This window comes from Melopsittacus undulatus, chromosome 1, assembly GCF_012275295.1.
Source record: "Melopsittacus undulatus isolate bMelUnd1 chromosome 1, bMelUnd1.mat.Z, whole genome shotgun sequence".
In the NCBI taxonomy this organism is placed as follows: Eukaryota; Metazoa; Chordata; class Aves; order Psittaciformes; family Psittaculidae; genus Melopsittacus; species Melopsittacus undulatus.
In genome coordinates this window covers 52848065-52868908 of record NC_047527.1, presented here as the reverse complement: position 1 = coordinate 52868908, position 20844 = coordinate 52848065, and the positions used below count along the sequence as shown (strand labels likewise).

The 20844-nt window shown below is 41.0% G+C and overlaps 1 protein-coding gene across 5 annotated transcripts in view; it reads left to right on the top strand.

Moving 5' to 3' along the window:
* The first annotated feature begins 4695 nt into the window (after positions 1 to 4695).
* Positions 4696 to 20844, top strand: part of PPP4R1 (protein phosphatase 4 regulatory subunit 1) — a 60841-nt gene continuing 44692 nt past the window's right edge. The window contains exons 1-3 of one of the 5 annotated variants that reach the window (XM_034060781.1): positions 4696 to 4856; positions 5146 to 5190; positions 20359 to 20443. In XM_034060781.1, coding sequence (XP_033916672.1) covers positions 4850 to 4856; positions 5146 to 5190; positions 20359 to 20443 — 137 coding nt within the window. In that variant the 5' untranslated portion in view covers positions 4696 to 4849. Of the gene's footprint in view, positions 4857 to 5145; positions 5191 to 5317; positions 5397 to 20307; positions 20444 to 20844 lie in introns of those variants that run through there. The other 4 variants (XM_034060775.1, XM_034060789.1, XM_005153606.3 and 1 more) reach the window with 4 other exon arrangements.

Sequence of the window (20844 nt, the reverse complement as noted above, 5' to 3'; positions counted from 1 at the left end):
AATGAGGAATCTTGTACGTACACTGCACTCAAACACTGAGACCCAACTACCTGAAACAGCCTCTGATACATGAATCTTTCGTCCTCTTTCACTGTGAGCTTCAGCACCTGTGGCATGAAATACATAGACTTTCACTTGCCTGTTATAAAGGTCACCCACCCCACCCCCCGCATCTATAGCTGAAAAGGAGTTGGGGATATCACCACTGGTAGTGATCTTGATCATAAAATGAGGCACCAAGACTTGTCTCCTGGTTTACGAGTCTCTTCCTTTTGCCCACACAGCTACTACTGTCATACAACAGATTTGCTTGCAAACTAATGCCAAAAGCCATTGCAAGCTCCAGGTGCAGCCTTAATGTTACACCAGGATGCACCTCAGGTGGGCATTTCCTACTTTCCAGAGGTCTGAGCATCACTTGAACTTGTCACTGAATTTGTTGCTGTCATGGAATGACCTGAGGAACCCACAAGGAAAACTTATCTTTGTATTAACCAAGCTCTTCGTCAGCAAATTTAGGTGTTAATTTATTAATAGTTGGCATATTAATGTGTTTCTAATCCTTCTGTGAGGCCTTCACTGGGAGCAGTGGCAGCTAGACTCTGATGTTAAGGTTCACAGGTAGCCACCAGCTCAAACTCTTACCCAGGAAAGAGGGAAAATGAAATAAAACTGAGTGCTGCACAAGGTACTTCCACAACCACAAGGGATGTATCAAAAACCCCTGATATTTTTATTGGAAGGGAAAAAAAGAACAGGGAGAAAAGGAAAGAAAGGAGAGAAGGAAAGAAAAGGGAATGCAGAAGAAAGATTTTAATATGAATACCTCTTTTTGGCAGAAACACTTTACTATATTTTCAAATGCAAATCAACTGTGTCCCAGACTTCAGTCCCCAGGTTTTCATATGTATCCATAGCTATTATAGGTCCCCCAGTGCTTGCATGTGTGTATATGTATCTAAATCTGTATATTTAGTCATCAGCCAATTCTGGTATTGTGTAAAGAATAAAGAGGTGCTCTAAAAAGTAAAGAGTGTATAATTTAACCTTAAAGCACAACATATACATGCAGACAGGATCCTGGGGGTGGACAAGAAAACTATGAGTCAGTATTGCTCAAGAGGATAAGCAGTTGTCTTGGTGCAGCAGCAGTCTAACCCTGATACATTTTTTTGTAAGCTTTACAGGAAAAAAGAGCTTTGCGGAGGAATCCGAAGGAGGATAGCAAGATGGTTGTGCAGATATTTATGGGATTCTCTTCCCACACACAAAGGGTAGCCTGGGAGAAATGCAAAGCTAGTTAATATGCAGACATTAAAAGCTGGCACTGCTGTCTGACCAGACTTGCTGCTTCACAGCAAAGGAGAGAAAATAGATAATAATATGCTACATAATAATATAACAAGATAATATGGGTGAGTTCCTGGGGCTGCAGGGTTTTTGAGCCTGAGGTTCTTTTACTTGGAATGGTTTTGACTGAGGATATGTCACTAATCCAACTACAGAACAACATGTTGCAAGTATATCTAGATGGATGTTGGGTATCTTGTGTCTAACTTGGTCACTTGTGTAGGTTTGAAAGGATTTATGTAGTACATTATGTAAATACTGTATGTCTTGCTGATTGCTATGGACTTTTTTGAGATACATCATGTAGACAGCAGTGCAGGTGTCTTTTATCCCATGCACAGGATCTTGCCAAATAATCTTCCATTTGTAGCAATCCATCCATAGCCTTGGCTTCCACCTTTCATAGTGCGTTTTTCCATGATACAGTGTGCGCAGATACAAGTTTATCTCTTTCTCAGGTTTTTCACTGCCTAGTGCCTGTAAGGGTACTCAAACTGACAATGAGAATTCCAGCACACAATCCGCTAGAACCTTTTGGCAGGTGTTACATTACTTGCTCATTGAGAGACTTGTCTAATAAAGTAAGTTTGTTATGAAAATTTTCTTTCATAATTAGTTTAGAAAGGCAGTTCCTCACACTGCCTGAAAGTCAGCTTTACAGGGTCTCTCATCTGCTTTGCTTGTGACCAGTGGCAGGGAATCCGACCATCAACTTGACCTTTGGATCAGGCCCTTAAGGAGCACCTGGGGATTTAGTGAGGCCCAGAAGTTTAGAAATACCTAGTTACTTATTCATTAAGGGGATTTTGCATTCTGTGTTGGCATGAAGCCAAATAATATTTTTTCTTTTATGATTTTTTTCCCATCTGTGTGTGTCACCATATGAGTCAAAGGTTTTGCCACAGAGTTTCTACTCACCTTTCCTGATGGCTGCTAGTGATGGTGCTGGGACCAACTGCCCCCGAGGAACAGTCTCACGTTCTATAGGTAAAGTAGCAAAAAAAAAACAAAAGGCCATTCCTGAACAGTTGTAGTTGTCTTGTGAGGCTAAATCACCCTGATCCTTGTTATCTGTGCTATTTAAATACTACACAGTCCTGCCTACAGGGAAAGAGCTAACCGCCACTTCAGAAGATAACATGCACATAGGAAGATCCAAAATTCATTTATATGAATTTATGTAAGCATGTTTTCTTGCAATCATCATTTTCCCTTGCTTTATTTAATAAATGCATAGAAATAACAAAATACTAAATACCTAAGACCATTACATACCATTGCCTCATAAGGCAATAATTAATTGATGATAACTAACACTTCTGAGAGCAGTAATTCTGGTGCATTTCAAATTATAAACCCGGTTGTCGTAGATGTATCTCATTAAGGTTCCATTTCTCATTCTGATGATAATAATAATGGTTACGGTAGCTTTGACCACAGTAATCTATGGTTAGTGTATGTTGTGAACTCTTTGTAAGCAGCTGAAAAAAGGAACCGACCCCCTCGATTCAGTAAAACTAAATCCATCACATTTTAGTCTATTGATACTGAATGAAGAGGAAACAAACCTAGGCCTTGATTGTGGTGGAAGATGTAGAGGGGAAAGAAGTGTTCCTGGAAATAACTTGTGCTAATAGAGAGAATAAAAATTGAATCTTCAAGTACACTTTTCTGGTCTAGCTCTATTGCTATTATAGCCAGCAATTTGTGATGTCAAGAATTTCCCCTCAATCTCCTCCTGAACTACCCTGGCAGAGAATAGCATAGTTCATATAACTTAGTTATAGCGAATTTACTTGGTTTACTCAGATTTTGAGGTTATGTATCTGAATAATAGCAAGCGTAGGATAATCAGTATCTAGTAGGCCCTAGTGAGTCATTTAAGGATTGAACATGTATGAAACAGGACAGAGCTTGTTTGCAGGATTGTAGGGAAAAGGATGTGTGCATTTTAAAAGAAGATTAGACATTTTCAGCCAATACGGCAAGGAGAAGAAAATAACAATAAAGATTTCATCCTTGCCCAACTTACAAAATAAAAAGAACTGTATGCTAAAAAAGGAGCTTACAAGACATGCTATTAAACATTCAGCTAAAACCAGAGCTACTGAAATTGTTTGATTTTAAACTATGCAAAATTACTTATTTGGCTTTTATGTGTCTTAACATCTTAATCAGTTATTACAGCAATAAAAATAAGACAGTGTTCAAGGCCAGGGTGGATGCAGCCTTGGGTGATATGGTTTAGTGTGAGGTGTCCCTGCCCATGGCAGGGGGGTTGGAACTAGATGATCTTAAGGTCATTTCCAACCCTGACTATTCTATGATTCTAAGGCAGTGGAAGACTCAAAACCAGTATCAATAATACTGTTAATATATAATAAGTATAATAACAATATAATAAATAATCAGTAATACTGCTGCTACCCAATAGCACCAGGATCAGTAATGGTCCTTTATCAAGTGCTCTGGGCATCAACTAGAGTATTTGTTTTATCCAACACTTTAAATCTTCCAACTTACAGCAGAAAATCTATCGGAACAGTGAAAAGGGCAGCAACCTTCAGCACTGAACATAAGGTACAGCAAACAAAAGCAGAAAATGATGGCCATTTTTGTGTGTATGTACCCCTGAACTGAGTTGTTTTTAAAACAGAACTCGGGGGGGGGGAGGGGGGGAGTGGGGTGGAACTAGATGACCTTGAGGTCCTTTCCAACCCTAACTATTCTATGATTCTAAGCGGGGAACACGCTGTGTTGTTAAGATACGGTTTCCCAGCTGCGGATACGCGGAGTTCACACGAGGAGGGTGCTCTGAGCAAGGTGAGGGTGGCGGCCTCTAAGGGGACCTTTCTCTCCAAGTGACCTCAAAAGGCCTGAAGCAGGTACTTCCGCGGCAACACCGAGACCCTTCGAGTCTGGAAGCCACCCCACGCAGCCCAAGGTGAGGCGGACCTCTGAGGGGCGGCTCCGCTGTGGGGTCCCTTCCCTCCGGCTGACCCCACAATGCCCGAATAGGGCCGTTCGGGGCAGGGTCGTCATCGCAGTGCTTCCTTCCCTCAGCCCCGCTGCCCTCCCGCCCCTCGGCGGGCGGCAGAAAGGGCTCACTGAAGAGATGGCGGATGGGGGCACGCCAGGTGAACGGGCCATGTCCCGGCGGTGCCCGGCCCTGCTCCCCGCGGACAGAGCCAGGCCGGGCGGCTCCGGGCGTGAGTCAGAGCGATGGGCGGGGAGGCGCGGCCGCCACTGCCAGCGAACGAGCGCTGCACCGCCGGGCGGAGGCGGGGGCAGCGTGTCCGGCCCAGACCCCTCCTCCCGCTTTCCCCCGCCCGCCCGCTCCCTCCCTCCTCCCTGCGCGACTCTCCCGGGGACTCGGGAGACGCCGCCGGGCCCGGGGCCTGGACTGCGCGGGGCCTGTCCCTCCGCCCACACCGCTGCCCCCTTCGCAGCTCGGCCGCGGGTTAGATGTAGCCCGGCGCCCCGCGGGGGCTGCAGCAAGATGGCGGGTAGGTAGCGCCCCCCTCCCCCTTTCCACACACGCCGCCTCCCCGGTGAGGCGCCAGCCCTCCTCTCCCCCCCCTCCTCTCCCCCGACCCGGCTTCGGAAGCAGTCCTCGCCGCTGTCCGGCTCGGAGTGCGGGGGGCTGCGGGTCGGGGGCGGGTCGGGGGGCGCAGCCTGGCGAGCCCGGTGGCAACAGTGGCGGGGGGCGGCCCCACGGGCGGGCCGGGTTCCGCGTGGTGGGGGCTGGCGGGGCCGGCGTTCCGGGCGCGTTGGCACATGGTGTGTCTCCCGCAGATCTGTCGCTGCTCCAGGAGGACCTGCAGGAGGAGATCGACGGATGTGAGTGGGGCAGGGGGGGCGGCCGCGGCGTGGGGCGGCTTTCGGGCGAGGAAGTGGCTTCAGCAGGGAGCACCCACGGTGCATTGTGGGAGGCGGAGGAGGCCATGCTCCGCGCCGCTCGGTGCACATGACACGCACCCGGGCACGCGTGGGGCCGGCCGGGCTCCGCCGGGCTTCCCCGCAGGGCAGCGGCGGCGCGCAGCGGGGTGCGTTGGCCGGCGGGCGGGGTGGGGCGGGGCGGGCGCGGGGGCTCCGTTAACGGCCGCCCCGCAGGGAGGTGTGGCAGCCTGCGGGCGGGCGGGCAGCTGGGCGGTGGCGGCCCCTCATGGCCTCCGCTCGGGGGGACGCCTCTGGGGAAGAGAAATCTGGTGGGCCGGAGGATACAGCGCGGGGGTTGCTCGATCCTTTTATATCTATATATTTCTTTGTATATATATATATATATATTTAGTGTGTGTGTTTGTCTGTCTGTGCCCGTGTGCCCGTGTGTCCCCTCCCCTCAGGCCCCCTGTTCCTGGCCCTGATGGAGAGCTGTGTGTAAAAGAGTTAATGTCAGGGTGTGAATTGAAGAGAGTGGCTCTGGTGCAGAATTACTAACTCAGGGGTATGGAGCCTGGCAGGGCAGACTGTGAGATGTTACTCAGGTGAGAAGGCGTCTGTGGTAACGTCAGTACTGAGGGAGCTCCTTGGAAGCAGAGGAGGATGAATTTTGGGCGGAAAATGGAAAGAAATGGAGGCGGAGGCAGCTGGTGAGGCTGGTGGCAGCCTCCTCGCAGTCTGCCGGGAACGTACAGACCCCTTGTTCCCGTCTGAAGGTATTTGGTTTGCTGTGGTGTCTGCACTCTGGTCCACTCCCCAGAGGGGATCTCAGGAGGATAACCTTTCGTTTAATACCTTAGGTTTTTAGAGGAATGTAATTTTAACTTTTCAGAATGTAACTGTTACGTCTTCTGTTCCAGTTTTGTCATCTGACATTTAAAAGGCTTTTATCATGTGTTGCCTCGCACAAACAAGGAGCCTTTCTGTGGGGCTTTGTTTGTTAATTCAGATTGATAGCGTAGCTCTTTGAAAACTGTGTGTGATTACAGGACTTCTTCAGAAGTGACACTTCAAAAAGTGCATTCTTAAATTTCCACTTAAATCATGATTTTTGTTGACTAAGACAGGAGTTGAAGTAAGAAGTGATGTGTAGTCACTGGGGAGATGATTGAGTCCCTCAGTTTCTGGTGTTGGTTTGGATGTTATGGTCTTGCCTTTAAAAATGAAGAAATAATATATGTGTGGAGAGATATGACTCAGTCCAGATGAGAGCATCCTGAAGGCAGGTGCTATAGAAATCTAAAGAGTTGAAATCTCATTAGAAGTTACTGAGATTTTGATGGAAGTAGGTAAAAGTTAATAGCCCAATGCCTGTATATGTGTTTTTAAGAGAAAAACCAGGAATCTGTATGAATCAACGTGTGCTGTCTGGGCATAGTTCAGTCACACGATGTCTTCTGTGGTTCTGGATTTCATGTGATTTTCGTTCTTGTGGGGTGGGTGTGAGCTGGAGGAGAATCATAAAGACCAGAGAGGCTGTACATATCTTGTCAAAAGCGCTGCTTCTGTGCAGTGGTATTTCTTTGAAATAACAATGTTTTGTATCCATGTACAGCAGGTCTTACACAATTTATGGAAGTGTTCCTAATTGATGCATTATTTGGGATTACAAATTCATGGTTGCATATAGGAAATGGACAATTTAAAAAAAAAGATAGTTTTTTTTTCCAGGCAATTTATGCCTGAATCCCACCCTACAGAACCTCTCTGTTGTAAATATTTCAAATATTTATAGCTCTTTAGAGCAGTAGCATCGGACACTGGTTTAGAGGTGTATTCCTGAAGTAGCAGAATGCCATTGTGAGAAAAGAATTGTGAAGTGCTGGCAGCCTTTATGCATGTGTGATTTCTGCCAGCTGTGGTCCTGCTATTCAGTGTGCTAAGCTATAGTTAGGGACAAACAAGGAAAAAGACATGCAGGCGTATCTGTAGTCATGGTGGTGTAATTTAGGAGGGGAAATTAGGAAAATGTAAAATTATATGAATTATAAGAAGACTGAGATAGTTCACTTTTCAAAATAGCCGATCAATTGATCCTAAGTAGTAAATAATAAATCTTTGGCCTTTTAAATTGATCTGGTATCAGGAAATAGGAAAACATCCATGAGGTACATTGGAGAAACCAGGAGTGATTAATATGGGATGCATGTGTAAAGATCTGGATTAGACATCTGAAGCTGGGTCTCTGATTTGGCGTATGGCTTAGGATGTTTTACTAGATCGGGCATTCCTTTGCAGCTTATCAGTGAGTCCAGGTTTGATTCTGAATCACAAAATATTAGTGGTTTGGTTGGTTTGTTGTTTTTTTGTTTGTTTTTTTTTTATAATTACAGTCTACAGTGTGGTTCACTTTTCTAATACAATAAGCATACAAAAGAAAATGAAAGAATTATTAAGGTGAATAAGATACTTTTTACTGGTTGTGTTCTAAAGCAGCAGGAGAAAGTATTGGGGTTGAGCAAACAGCAATGCATGGTTGCTGCTAAAAGTAATGAACCAAGCGTCTATTTATCTTTTTAGAAATGCAGAGTTAAGAGCAGCTGTTGAATGATCTTTATCTTTAAGGTCTCTGGAATGAAGTATTTTACTGGAAAGTTAATCAACAACCTGCATAACTGTACAATTTGTGCCTCTCATTTAGTGTGCCAGCTCACCGGATTCCAATTAACCTGAAATATAAACCAGTAAATTACGGTTTTGGATTATCATTTTAATAGTTGCTTGTAAAAGAAAGTTTACCATTTCCCAAAGAGAACGTGATAAATATTTAGGTAAAGTGAAACATTTCTAGATTTCAGCAGGGAGTAGTAAATCTGCTTTTGGAGGAGTGGGAGATTTTCAGAATATATGCTATGGAAAGCATCTATTTGAAAGTTGCCTTTTGTTTATTTGTTTAAGAGGTCAGAGATTAAACAGGAGCATTTATAAGAAAGGCTTTTAGAGATTGGTTGATAAACCAGCTGGATTGACTTTTAAATAATTAATTTCAGCTTTGGTTTGCATTTCTATTTTAAAAGCTTCATATTTTCTGCTCGTGGTTGCTTGGTAACCAATGAAATCTCAGATTTTTTTTTTTTTTTAATTATTTTGGAGGTGAATGCATACTTTACACCTAGTGGTACATTACACTGATGACTGCTATAAGTAGTTACATAGGTAACTACATAGGGTATTTCAGTACTTATATTTTACCTAATATTTTGCTCCTGTAGAGGTAGCTCCTAATGATTAAGGCTATGATAGTAGTTAAAGAAATTCTAGTTCTCCTGATTTCAGCCACTTCTTAGTTGGTAGTTTGAAGTAAAAAAACAAGACAAAAAATTCAGTGGCTATATCCTGGCTGAACATACAGAAGGTTATAAAGAAATTTGATTCCTAAATATAAGTTATTGTGAAAGGCAACTTTGTTATTGACTCTAACCTCCCCTAAATAAGTAACATATCGTTGTGTTTTGTTTGTGTGACCCTAACAAGAATCTTTGTGTGATACCTGCTAAGGCAGAAACTCACACCCTAAAGGCAATAGGGTGAAAATTCAAAGTGAAAGCCTGCAGAAGACTCCCCATCCCATCTGGCTTCTATAAGGTCACAAAATTGAGATAGCAATTCAATGTCGGCTGCATAGTTACCCATAAGACTGCTTGGACTACTGACTTCCTTGATCCTTTGTCTGAGATCTTGCACAGTATATGGAAAGAAGTTGCGGAAGACTTGGCTTTTGTTCAAATCTTTTTGTGCATACAGAATCCAAATGAAATAATGTAACTGCATAAGCTACATACAGAAGAGAAGATAAGCAACAAAAGTGGTTAAAAAGCAAACACATGGGGCTGTAGAATTACATATTGCTGATGATAAATAAAATGTTCTTTATGACTCTTCCTAGATAGTTTGTGTTCCTCTCTGCTCTCCCCCTGGATCTTTCTGAAGATTGATCAGTACAGATAGGTGAAATCAATGTACCATGATGCTGACTTCTTTCAGTCTGTCCATTGATGTGTGCAGGATGTGTATTCTGGAAAATAGAGCCACCTGTATTTAGAATTCAGATTGGGGGAAAAAGGGTAACTTTATTTAACTTGGGATTTTAATTGTGATATAAGTCAGGTGAGAAAAGAAATTTTAATAACTGGTTTTACTGTTTTACATGTATGCTTTTTGAAAATATTATTATTGATAACCAACAGCTGCATTTGCATACAACTTTTGGACTTTTCATAGTTGCTAGTACTATATGTGTGCTTAAGATTCATATTCTGAAGCTTCACCTTATGTCATGTTGAGAAATGGTGATAGCTACCTTTTTCTGTACAATTAGACTAAAAATTCAGAAAATTGTATTTTAATATCTAAGCATAGTTTAGACAGTGTTAAAGTTTTTATAGAGATGGACACATCTGTAAACTTGTTTTCCTTGGCCTAAGAGTTTAACAGTATTGTAGATTGTAGATTTAATATTAAAATAGTATTTACAATTGGCAAATCTAGTGTGAGTGGCTGGATTTTACTAGTGGATTAGACAGTTCTAAAAATAATAATAATAATAGTGAAACTAGTAGTTATGACCTAACATACCTCTGGTTTTAGTACAGAGTTCTTTTTGATTCATTGGAAAGGGAAGACAGACCTTTCTAGCCTCTCCTCTCAGTAGGCTTCTTTGTGGGTGAACCAGTTATCTAACTGAGCTGAAGAAAATACTGTGTGCATCTGTGGATGTCAGAAGCTGTTTTTTTCATTGAGGTGTTCATTTTCCAGGTGATCAGCAAATCATCTGGCATTAGCAGTGAGCTTGTGTTACTTGAATGCTTTTAGTTAAATTATTCTTAAGACTTTGGGTAGCACACAGGTTTCTTCCCAAATAAAAGCTAATTTCAGTTAATTTTTTTTTTACATAATACTTAAAAATAATTTTTTTTTGTTCTTTTTAAAATCAGTCATATTTTCCTGTGGTGTCAAATCACAATCACAGCTTGATGCTTTGTTGTAGTTCTTACTCTTTTGCAGTGAATTACATTGGCATAATATGCATTCATTATGTTAAAATTCATCTTAACCTTTCCCATAGCTGTACATAGTAATATCAGAAGCTTTTGCATTGTGGTTCCTTTGTTCCTTTGCCACAGAACAAGAACTAGCAAATTTTGTTATGCTGTTAGTTGTTATGTGCGGACTGATAAGTCATGTCGCTTCTTAGACTTAATTCCAACTATGATTATAGCTAAATTTCCAACATCATATTCCAGTGCCGTGTTGCAGTACTGACCTTTTGGTTCCATCAGAGCCTTCGCTCTGGTGAAAGTGTTTGAATAGTTTGAATTGCTGGGTTGGTATTTCAGTCATCTGCAATCTTGAATGTCTGCATTGCAAAAAGTAATAACAAATGAATGGCAGACTTTCTCTAGTGCTTAGAATTAGTTCTCTGGTGGGACTGAGATTCTGTTCCATCGGGAATCTAGTAACAGTTTTTTGATGCTAATGTAGCTTACTTGTTAAATCTCTGTCCCCTGGAGATGAGGTTTTAATTCTCCTGACTCTTCAGTTCATTTCTTTGTCTTTTAATGTGGTGATTGACCTTCACAGAAACTGTGAGACTCAGGTGGACGGCTGTGTCCCCATGGAATTTTGGTTTCAGCAGTCTCAGGTGGGTAATGAATGGTTAGTCATGTTCTTGAGCAGTCTCTTAGGATCCTAGAGAGGAGATAATGTGAGGAAAGGTTTGTGCTTGATTTGATACAGGCTAATGAACCTTCTTCATGCAGCTGCACATGTTTTCTCCATTACATCTAGCAGAGGATTGAAGAACGGGTAATTTTCTAGGCTTTGAGCTTCACAAGGCCAGTAGCATCTTTTCTGATGTGGAAATGGTGCTTTTTGCCAGCTACCTTTTAAGTTCCTGTCTCTGGCAGGGCTCCTCAATTAAGGCTGCAACCTCTTATTTATTTATTTTGTTTGTCTTTTGTCTTCTGATTTCTGTCCTGGGGCTTCAGGTATTCTCTTCCCTTTTATTTCCTCTTGGAGTGAAAAAAAAAAGAAAAGAAAGGAGTGAAAGAGGCAGGAAGGAGCTGGAAGTTTCCAAAATCTTAAGTGCTTAAGATAAGAGTGAAACCTTGGTATCTGTTCAGTTGTTTCTGACTGCTGACCTGTTGTGGAGGTGGCAGATTGCAGCATGTTGAAGATAAAATGCCTTTCTTTACTGTGTGTATCTTTTGCTGCTAAGACTTTCTCCCCGCATGGGCAGGAAGCTTTCATTGTAAGAGCAGTAGCTGCGAGAGATGACTTGTGACAGAACTGGATGAAAGGATAGGTTCTGCTTTGAGAGCTAATGTAACAATTCCCTCTTTGGAAGAGAGAGGCAGGAACAGCTGCCCCTAAAGGAACCCAGAACATCAGGGCTTCTTTACTTTAGAAGGTATAGCATAAGAAAAAATAATGTGGTTTCATGTGGTGTGGGAGGGATGCTGTAGTTCTTTATGGCAGTATGGTGTTCAAACCCTATTCAGGATGTAGGTTGAACAAAATGTCAAAATATGTTTGTGAAGGGTGTTCATTTGCAACAGTAGGACAACTGCACTGAGAGTTTAGAGTACTGGTTTGCTAGAGTGTTTTTGAAAGGTATCCTGGTTTCAGCTGGGTTAGAGTCAATTTTCTTCCTAGCAGCTGGTGCAACAGTGATGAGTTTTTTGGCTTTAGTCTGAGAAGAAGCACACTGATGTTTTAGGTGTTCCTAAGAAATGTTTACCTCGATTAAAGACTTCACTCTCTCATGCTCTGCCAGTGAGGAAGGGCACAAGAAACTGGGAGGAAGCAGAGAAAGGACAGCAGGACTGAATCAGCCAAAAGGATATCCCATACCATAGAGCATCATGCCTAGTCTACAAGCTGGGGGGGGTGGGGGGGTGGGGTTGGCTGGAAGGGGCTGATAGCTGCCTGAGGATGGGCTGGGTCTCATTCAGCAGGTGGTGAGCAGTTGTATATTGCTTGCTTATTTCTTCCTCTCTTTCTTTCCTATTTTTATTATTCTAATGATACTATATTTTACTTTGATTTCCTTTATTAAACTGTTCTGATTTCAATGTATGGGAATTTTTTATTTTGTTTTTTTTTAATGTTTTTTTTCCGGTGTTCCTCCTCATCGCACTGGGGAGTGGGGGAGCTAGCAGGCACCTGTATGGTAACAGTACAACAAATATGTATTATTCTACAGTATGAGTTCCACAAAAGCTAAATATACTAATGTATAAGTGAATTGTGTATGAGCCATAATGCAGACTGCTGGCACGTTGTTCTCTGGTAAACAAGCTTGCTTAGGTGTTTTCTTATATTGTTGCCATAGTGCCTGAACAGTTCCCAGATATTTGAATGGAAGAGACCACCTTTTCCTTCCTCTAGCCTGCAGGAGGAATAGCTTGATTAGTCCATAGGGGTACTTGCTTTTTTAAATTTGCTTGTATGTATGTTTTATTAGAGAAACCTACCTTAAATAACATTGAAACCGACACTCCTTTTCCTGAATTAATCTGCTGCATTCAGTACTACTCCCATAGACCACTTTCACATTTTATACTGAGCATGGTCAGGAAAAAGCATGGAGAGTTGCAGAAGGAGGAAAAGTGTAAAGAGTTACAGAAAGAATTTCCACCCCTGAATGCTCAGGAAACACAAAGGCTTATCCCATCACGAGTTTTGAATGCTGTCAGACAGCATCTCAAGGGCATTGTCTGGGTTTTAACTGGAGAGAGGAAAAGTACAGTTAGAAAGTTCAAAGTGATTTATATTGGAAGACCATGTTTTGTAGATTATGGACGTACTAGTCATAGAACTTTTCTTCTCCTGCAGCATTTAGCCCAAGTAAGTGTATTTGAGTTACTATGATTGAACTAGTCAAAGTAACTGTACAGTAGGGCAACCCTTGATTCAAGTGAAGCAGTTCGGTTAGTAGTTGATCTGTCATAACTCATGGTGTCAGATCAGCCTTGTGTCCTGTGAACATGTTCTCCCTGGTCCTACCATGACAGGACATCTTGGTTGAAGACGAAGTGGGATTCTCTTTGTAGTGCTCCAGAATTCTCAGACACTGAGTCAGTAAGGAACTGCTAGGCAGCAGTGATTTGCAGGGAGAGGATGGATACCTTTCTTTGACTGTAAGGAATTCATAGAGGAGAAAAAAGTACCTTAGATGGAACTTCCTGCTTGCAATAGCTGACTTGCTTCACTCTGGCCTCACTCCACAATTCTTAATTGTATGCAGTTGTTAGGAAGAGGTAAAAGACACTTAAATAGCAAGGGACTTCAGTACCATGGTGATGGGTGTGACATGTTACCAACAGGAAATAGGCAGACAAAATGTAAACTGTTGATTGTTCTCACTGGTAGCTTGGATGTTGTTCTCTTTGTTTGAATTTCCTCTGGCCAGCCTTTGCTGCAGATCAGACTGTTGAAGGTACATTCCACTGTTGTACAAATAAATGGCTAGTGAGCAATAGGAGACAGAACTATTCCTTTGTTTTAGAGCAAGTCAAGATTTTTAGTACTGTTTGTGTATGCCTGGAAAGACAAGCTTGTCTGTAGCCACACCTGTCCTTGTTACTTAGAGAATTTTGTGTCACCCCTTGTTTCCTCTGATGTTTGATGAGAAATGCAACACCTTCGTCATGCTTGATAACTGTCTTTTATCGAAGGTCTTTGGGAAATGAAAATATTCTCTTAGTCTGTTAGTCTACTGGATCTTTGAAATTTGCTGTGCCATACTTGCATAAGTCCTGTGTGTAAACAGTTGCTGATTTTGATGCCTGTGTCTTTCTGTCGTCTGCTGAATGCTCTCTCTGCAAGCCTGTACCAAAGATCTATTTTGAAGCGTTTGCTCTGTGCTTCAAGCTGTTGGCAAGCTCTGCTGTGAAAGTGCTACATAGAGGCTAATGTCAGCCTTGCTACTAGCATAGCAGCTTTGCATCAGAGCTGCTTTGCATTTCCCCCTTCTTGTCTTACTTGCTTCTCCCTCTCTCCTCCTTCAGCCTCACTCCCAAACCTTATCCCACCAAATCTGGAGTGCAGGCAAAGTCTGTGCATACAGGTGTGGTAACTTCACATTCATAAGAGGCTCAAGGTACATAGTGCTCTATACTCAAAGGGGAAATTTAGGGGAGAGAAAGAGAAAGGGAAGTGTAGTTCTTATTTCTGCTAGTATGGTGGGCAGACTAAAATCTAATTGTTATCAGTTGCAGCTTCCTTTTATGCTTTTGTGCATCTATTTTGTAATTTTGCTGAGTAAAACCACACCTTGTTCAAATTTGTATTTTTCTCTGAAAACATTTGCAATATTGGGGTGAACTTGTGTTATCTCGTTTGCATTTTTGGTCTCAGGCTACAGGAGGAAAACAGATAATAGATTTCAAGTGTTTCTTGGAAAAATCAACTCCCACTTTCTGACAGTGGGGTCTGAGATCACCAGTGATACCTGGATCAGGCAGGCAAGGTGGTGGAATTCAGCATGACAAAGGCTTTTTGTAATACTTGTGTAACTGTCATTGCAGTAGCCCTTGGTTAATGTTACTGAAGCAGTGCAGTAAATTTGTGTTAGCAGATGAAGGTGAAGTAGTGTGACTGACACTTTGGTCTGTAATGTCACTGTGGAACCAGGCTGGAATATAGTGTAGTGTGAGAGGGTAAGAGTAATGAATTACTAACTGTGGACAAATACAGATATTTAGCTTCCATGCTAAATGTGGTGGATTTCTTTATAGAACATTAACACAAAACTATTTTTTTTAAATAGAAAATAAGATGGAAAAGAATCTATTTAAAATACTGAAGTACTGAGAGAAACTTGCTCCTATTGTTTTGTGATTATGATTACATATTATGTAGGTAGGACTTCATTCTAAATGCTGGCAGGACTTCTATTTTTGTTTTACAATTAAACAGAAAAAAATACTTGCTTGAACAGCAGAACAGAACTAAGTCCTTTCTGCAAGTAAGTGATGTATTAACGTGAACGTTCTTGTGGTTACAATTGATACCGAGCATAGTAAATAGCCTGTACTGCAGTTGAAGAAAAATTAGTCCATTTTACTGGAGATGTTTGTAGCAACTGCCATACAGACTTATTAATAGATCTTCAGAATGCTTTAGGAATTCAGAACATAAAATGAGAATGGTAATATTGGATGGAAATCCTGAATATGTAAAATTGTTTGTTGCTCAGCTTCTAGAAATGAAAATTGCTCATTTTTAGCATATCTGTTGTCTTGTTACTGAGTGCCCATGTCGTAATGATGAAGGATATGTTTTTGCCATGGAGCCCATAGCAAGTACAGAAGAATAAAAATAATATATGTAGGCCTTGCTACTGAACAGTCTGCGGCAAAAAATTGTTCATGCAGTATTAAATAAAAGAAAAATAATAATTATTTTTTCAAATATGATGGTGTCCACCTGTCTGTAAAAGACACAACATGATCAAAATCTTTGTTAAAGATATTATAAAGATATGTAGTAGAAAAATGCGCTTACTTGGAAATTGGTGTATTGGCTATGGTTTTATAGGGGACTGAGTTAAATGATTTTCTGTTTTGTTGTTACATGCTTGTCAGCCAAGCTTGTCAGTGGTTGACTAAGCTTCTCTAAACATAGTCTGACTCAGCAAGATTGTATGGTCCAAGTTGGTTAATAATTGTGGCAGGTAATTGTTGTACCTTGCCAAAAAACAGAACTCAAGGGAAACAGGAGAACTTAAAGTGAGGGGGTGTTAATATAGTCTAGGTATAGTACAGACTAGATGCAAGATAGACGAACCTGAATAGTTTCTATCATGAACAGTCAAACAAGGGATCGGACAGGAAAATGAAAATAGAGAAAGGAAGAGGCTTACTTGTGTTGTGTCATACAACAGGTCAGTGATACTGAAACAAAGTCTAGTGCTTGTTATCTGATGCTGCCTTGTGTTCAGTGATAGTAGTGTAGAGTTTTGAATAGGAGTTGGCAAACTACTTGTTTTAGACAAACATATTTATGCATTTTGCTCTGCTTTGATGCTTATGTGGACTGAAAACAGGGGCACTGTGATCGCTTTTCACACTTGTCCAATTATTGTTCCTCACCACTAGTGACTTTAAGCTGCTGGGATAAGGTGTTAATGTCTAATTTCTTAGATCTGTTTCTTTTGCATGCTGGTATGAACATGTAAGATCAGATTGAAAAGTACTTAGGTTCTTCACTGGCATTAGTTTTCAGTGCTGTCTTGTAGCTCAGATGCCTTCTGAGCATTTGGCCTGGACTTTCTGTACTGTTTTGAAAAAGTGGAGAAATTAAGAAAAGTGACCTATAGTATTTTCTGCAGCAGGAAAGTAACATGTGGCCCTGTTGCCTGGTCTACATTCTGAAGTGAGAATGAATCTGCATGTTCTGCATTTGAGCTAGCCAAGGCTTGTATTGGCTGGGACAGAGTTAAATTTCTTCATAGTAGCATGTATGGTGCTGTGTTTTGGATTTGTGCTGAAGCTAGTGTTGATAACACAAGGATGTTTTAGTTACTGCTGAGCAGTGCTTACACAGTGTCAAGGCCTTTTCTATTTCTGCTTCTCACACTGCCCTGCCAGCAAATAGGTTGGAGGTGCACAACTTTCTCCCAGCCAAAACCAGTACATTTGTGTTCAGGGTGTTTTTGCATTGGTAGAATTTACAAAAGGTCCTGTGGTACCTAGGCAAGTGCTCAAAGTTGGGTGTAAAGCAGTGGAAGGGTGCAGAGGCAATATTTAGTGAACAGCCTTTTTGATAACTTTTTTGGAATAACCTTCCCAGTGTAGGGAATGTCAAAGCAGGCAAGTCAAAGACAAACATCAACTTGAGGAGCTTTGTTATTCTACTGGACTGATGTCTCTTTTCACTTGGATTCGTGTCTTCATGTTCCAGGTGAAAAGGAATATGTAAGATAACTGTAACACTAATAGAACTATAAACTGTGAACTGATTGATTTATTTTTATCAGCCCTTTCTTCCCTGTTGGTATTAGTGTTGCATTTATCGTGATGCTGCCGTTTGAATGATCTCTTTCATGACTATGAGCCGAGATGCTGGAATATTTAATAAATGTTACTCAGCATCAGTAGCAAAGGCGTGTCAAGACCAGTGTAGTGCTAAACTTAATTCTACAATGCACAAACACAGCAGAGTCCAATGCACACACCTCGCTTTCTGTCTGACCTAGTAGGAGACATCCATCAGATAAATTGTAAGCAGCTGCTCATATTTTTATCATTGATATTTTCATCTGATATAGAGTGGGTTTAGCAGTTTGGTTAACTAGTTTCACAAGGCAGAAGTTATCAGAACATTCTGTTCACTATATCAAAGTCATCAGATATTTAGTCAACTTTGATATTTAGTCAACTTTGATGTGTGTTTATGTGTTAAGATATACCGAGTGAGTAGTCGCCATGTTCTGCACTAAATAAGCTGGCATCTACATCAGGCCACTTGCAGTAGCAATATTGGAGAATAAATGTAGAGGGGAAAGAGAGAAACATGGCCATAAAGTTGAGGTTGAGAGGAGAGAAACAAAGGCAGTAAACCTAGTGGTAGTTGATGTAGTTGTCAGGCTTTTATTCATGCATTTGATAGTGAAATAAAATAATGGTGACAATAATGTTGATATTTTAAAATAGCTTCTTCAATTTATGCATTTAAATTTATAGTATGATCAACAGACTGTAAAATAGGAAAACAGAAAATAGGATGTTGTCATAGGATTAATTTCACTGAGTATTAAGTGATGGGGATTTTTTTTGTTATGCCACAATATAACAGTATTAATTTAAGTTTTGTTGTTTAGAAATTGATCCAAGTGCAGTGGTTTATCTCCCTAGTGAAGGGTGAAATTATAATGATAAAAAAATATTAATGCGATTAATTTCCTGGAATGAGGAGTATCTGCATAACATTTCATGTGTGGATGTTGCAGAATGTGTTGCTTCAGAGTATGTCTTGAGTTTGTGAGCTGCTACTGTTGGAGGGTTGACAAAATGTGCCTATGAGGAACAGCTGAGGACTTTGGGCTTGTCTAGTTTGGAGAAGAGGAGGCTGAGGGGCTACCTTATTGCTCCTTATAGCTTCCCAAAAAGTGGAGAGGGGGATGCTGATCTCTTTTGCCTGGGGTGCAGTGACAGGACACCTGGGAATAGTTCAAAGCTATGTCCATCAGGGGAGGTTCAGACTGGCCAGAAGGAAGCATTTCTTTACCGAGATGGTGGTCAGACAGTGGAACAGGCTTCCTTGAGAGGTATTCTGTGCTCCAAGCTGTCAGCATTTGAGGCATGTGGATGTTTCCTTTAATAATGTTATAACCTCTGTCAGCCCTAAAATGGTCAGGCAGTTTGATGATCATTGTAGGTACCTTCAGCTGAAATATTATTTTCTAAAAAGATTAGTCCTTGTGAGAAAGGTGCATGGCATAACTGAAAACACAGGAAGACTCCTGGTTTCCGTTGAATTGATAGGTTGAATTAAAGTGTTGAATTAAAGCCTATGACCCCGTGAAAAGATGTAGCCAGTTCCTTGTTAATTTAACCTGGCATAAAATCCTAGCTTGCATTATGAGTGAAACTTTACACCCCCATTTCTTGTAAAAATAAAACATTCTTGGGGAAAAAAAAAAAAGCAGCCCAACCTAAACCAAATGAACAACAACAAAAACCCCCAAACAACCAAACCCACAAAGCCAAACCAAACATGGGTTCGAACAGTTGTGTAAACTTGGCGTTGCTAAGGGCTTCCCCTTTGTGATGCAATAGCTTTCTGCAGCTGGCCTGTCTTTTAAACCTTCCCTTCCTCTCCCCTGAAGTTTGCTATCCTCCACCTTAGGCATATCCAAGACCACTAATTCTTCTCCCCAGATAGCTCTTCCATCTACTTTATCTCACAGCTACTAGCATGCTCTTATACCTATTGCCCAGGGTATTCTTACACACTTGCTCTCCATCCATCATTTCTTCATTTGATTTCTGGCAAAGATTTCATGTCCTACCGGCAACTGCAGAATTTGGATCCTCCTCCAGGGATGGGATTTACAATCAAACAATGGCCATTGATTCTGTACCTGGGGAAAGGGAGAATTAGTTTGTTAGTAAAAGGGATGCTGTTAACTTGATTTAGGTCTAAAAACATTACTCTTTTAGAGAAATTTGGTGTTAAATCTTTTGACATTTGAAATATGTTAAGAAAGACATTTAGAAGATGGTACCTGCTTATGTATCCCAGATGTTGCAGACAGTGATACAGTATCTGATAACCAATTTATGTAACATAGTATAATCGTAAGAAAGGCAAGAGGACAGTAATCTCTTTCTTTCCTCCAGAGAGTTAACTTTAAAAAAAATAAAAATTGTTGGACTTCTAGATCTGTCTTTGTCTTCTGTGTGTCTCTATTCGCCAGTTTTCAAAAGGCTTTTCAGAGAAGCTTGGCTAGACTGAATAATAGCTGTAGTGTACTCTAGTGTATTTTCAGGAGTAAAGCAAGTGACCTGAGATAGTTCTTGTGCTGGTTAATAATTATGCTAGTTTATTTGGTAGTTGGATATAACACACACATTTGAACTTTCCTACATGCTTAATTTAGATTTAAAAAAGTCTTCTTGCATTCTGTATATTGTATTAACTCTTTATTTCTGGGGTACTTACAGCTATGATTTTAGTCTATGTGTCTTCAAAAAGCTGACTTTACAACTAGCTAAAAGTCACTTGATAAAAATACTGTTTTTCAGCTAAAACCAGGGAGAACTGTGGATGTTTAGTGAAACATATTTTGGAATTTAGAGAAAATTACTCAAAATCCATTTAGTGCGATAAACGTCATTAATCACTGTTGTACAGAAAAGTCCTTATGGGTATTTGGGAAAGCTGGGGGGAATGCAGTTAGTAAATATGTTGTCAATTGGGCTTTGCCTAGACTATTTCAGACCAACAACAGACATCATTTTAGTGTTAAACTACTGTGATTATAAGGAATATTTCTGATGTCTCTGATAGTTGGTGTGGATGACTACAGCTCAGAGTCTGATGTGATTATTATACCTTCAGCCCTGGACTTTGTCTCACAAGATGAAATGTTGACGCCTTTGGGAAGACTGGACAAGTACGCTGCAAGTGAGAACATATTTAACAGGTATGCTTCTTAAATGTCCTGTCTGGCTAATGGTACGCAAACTATGCATCTGATTCAACTCTGACAAGCCAATTTGCATGAGATACAAGTAATTAAAGAAAACCCAACAACTTTACAATATACTTCGGTTTCCACTCCTTCTGTTTGCTGATACTCCTACTTAGAGAGAGCAAAATAGTAGTGATAACAGAAGAATGTTTGCTTACCTTCTCAGTAACTGTAGCTCAGGATTCCTTGAACTTTTTTATTAATTGGAGCACATCCTTTTATTTTTTCTTTTGTGGATGCTTACATTCCTCTTGACATAGAACTAGAAGATAAGTGAACTGTACCTGTAACTCTGTGTGGAAAGTCACTTTAAGAAAACACTTCATGAAAGGTCAGGAGAGGATAATGAAGAG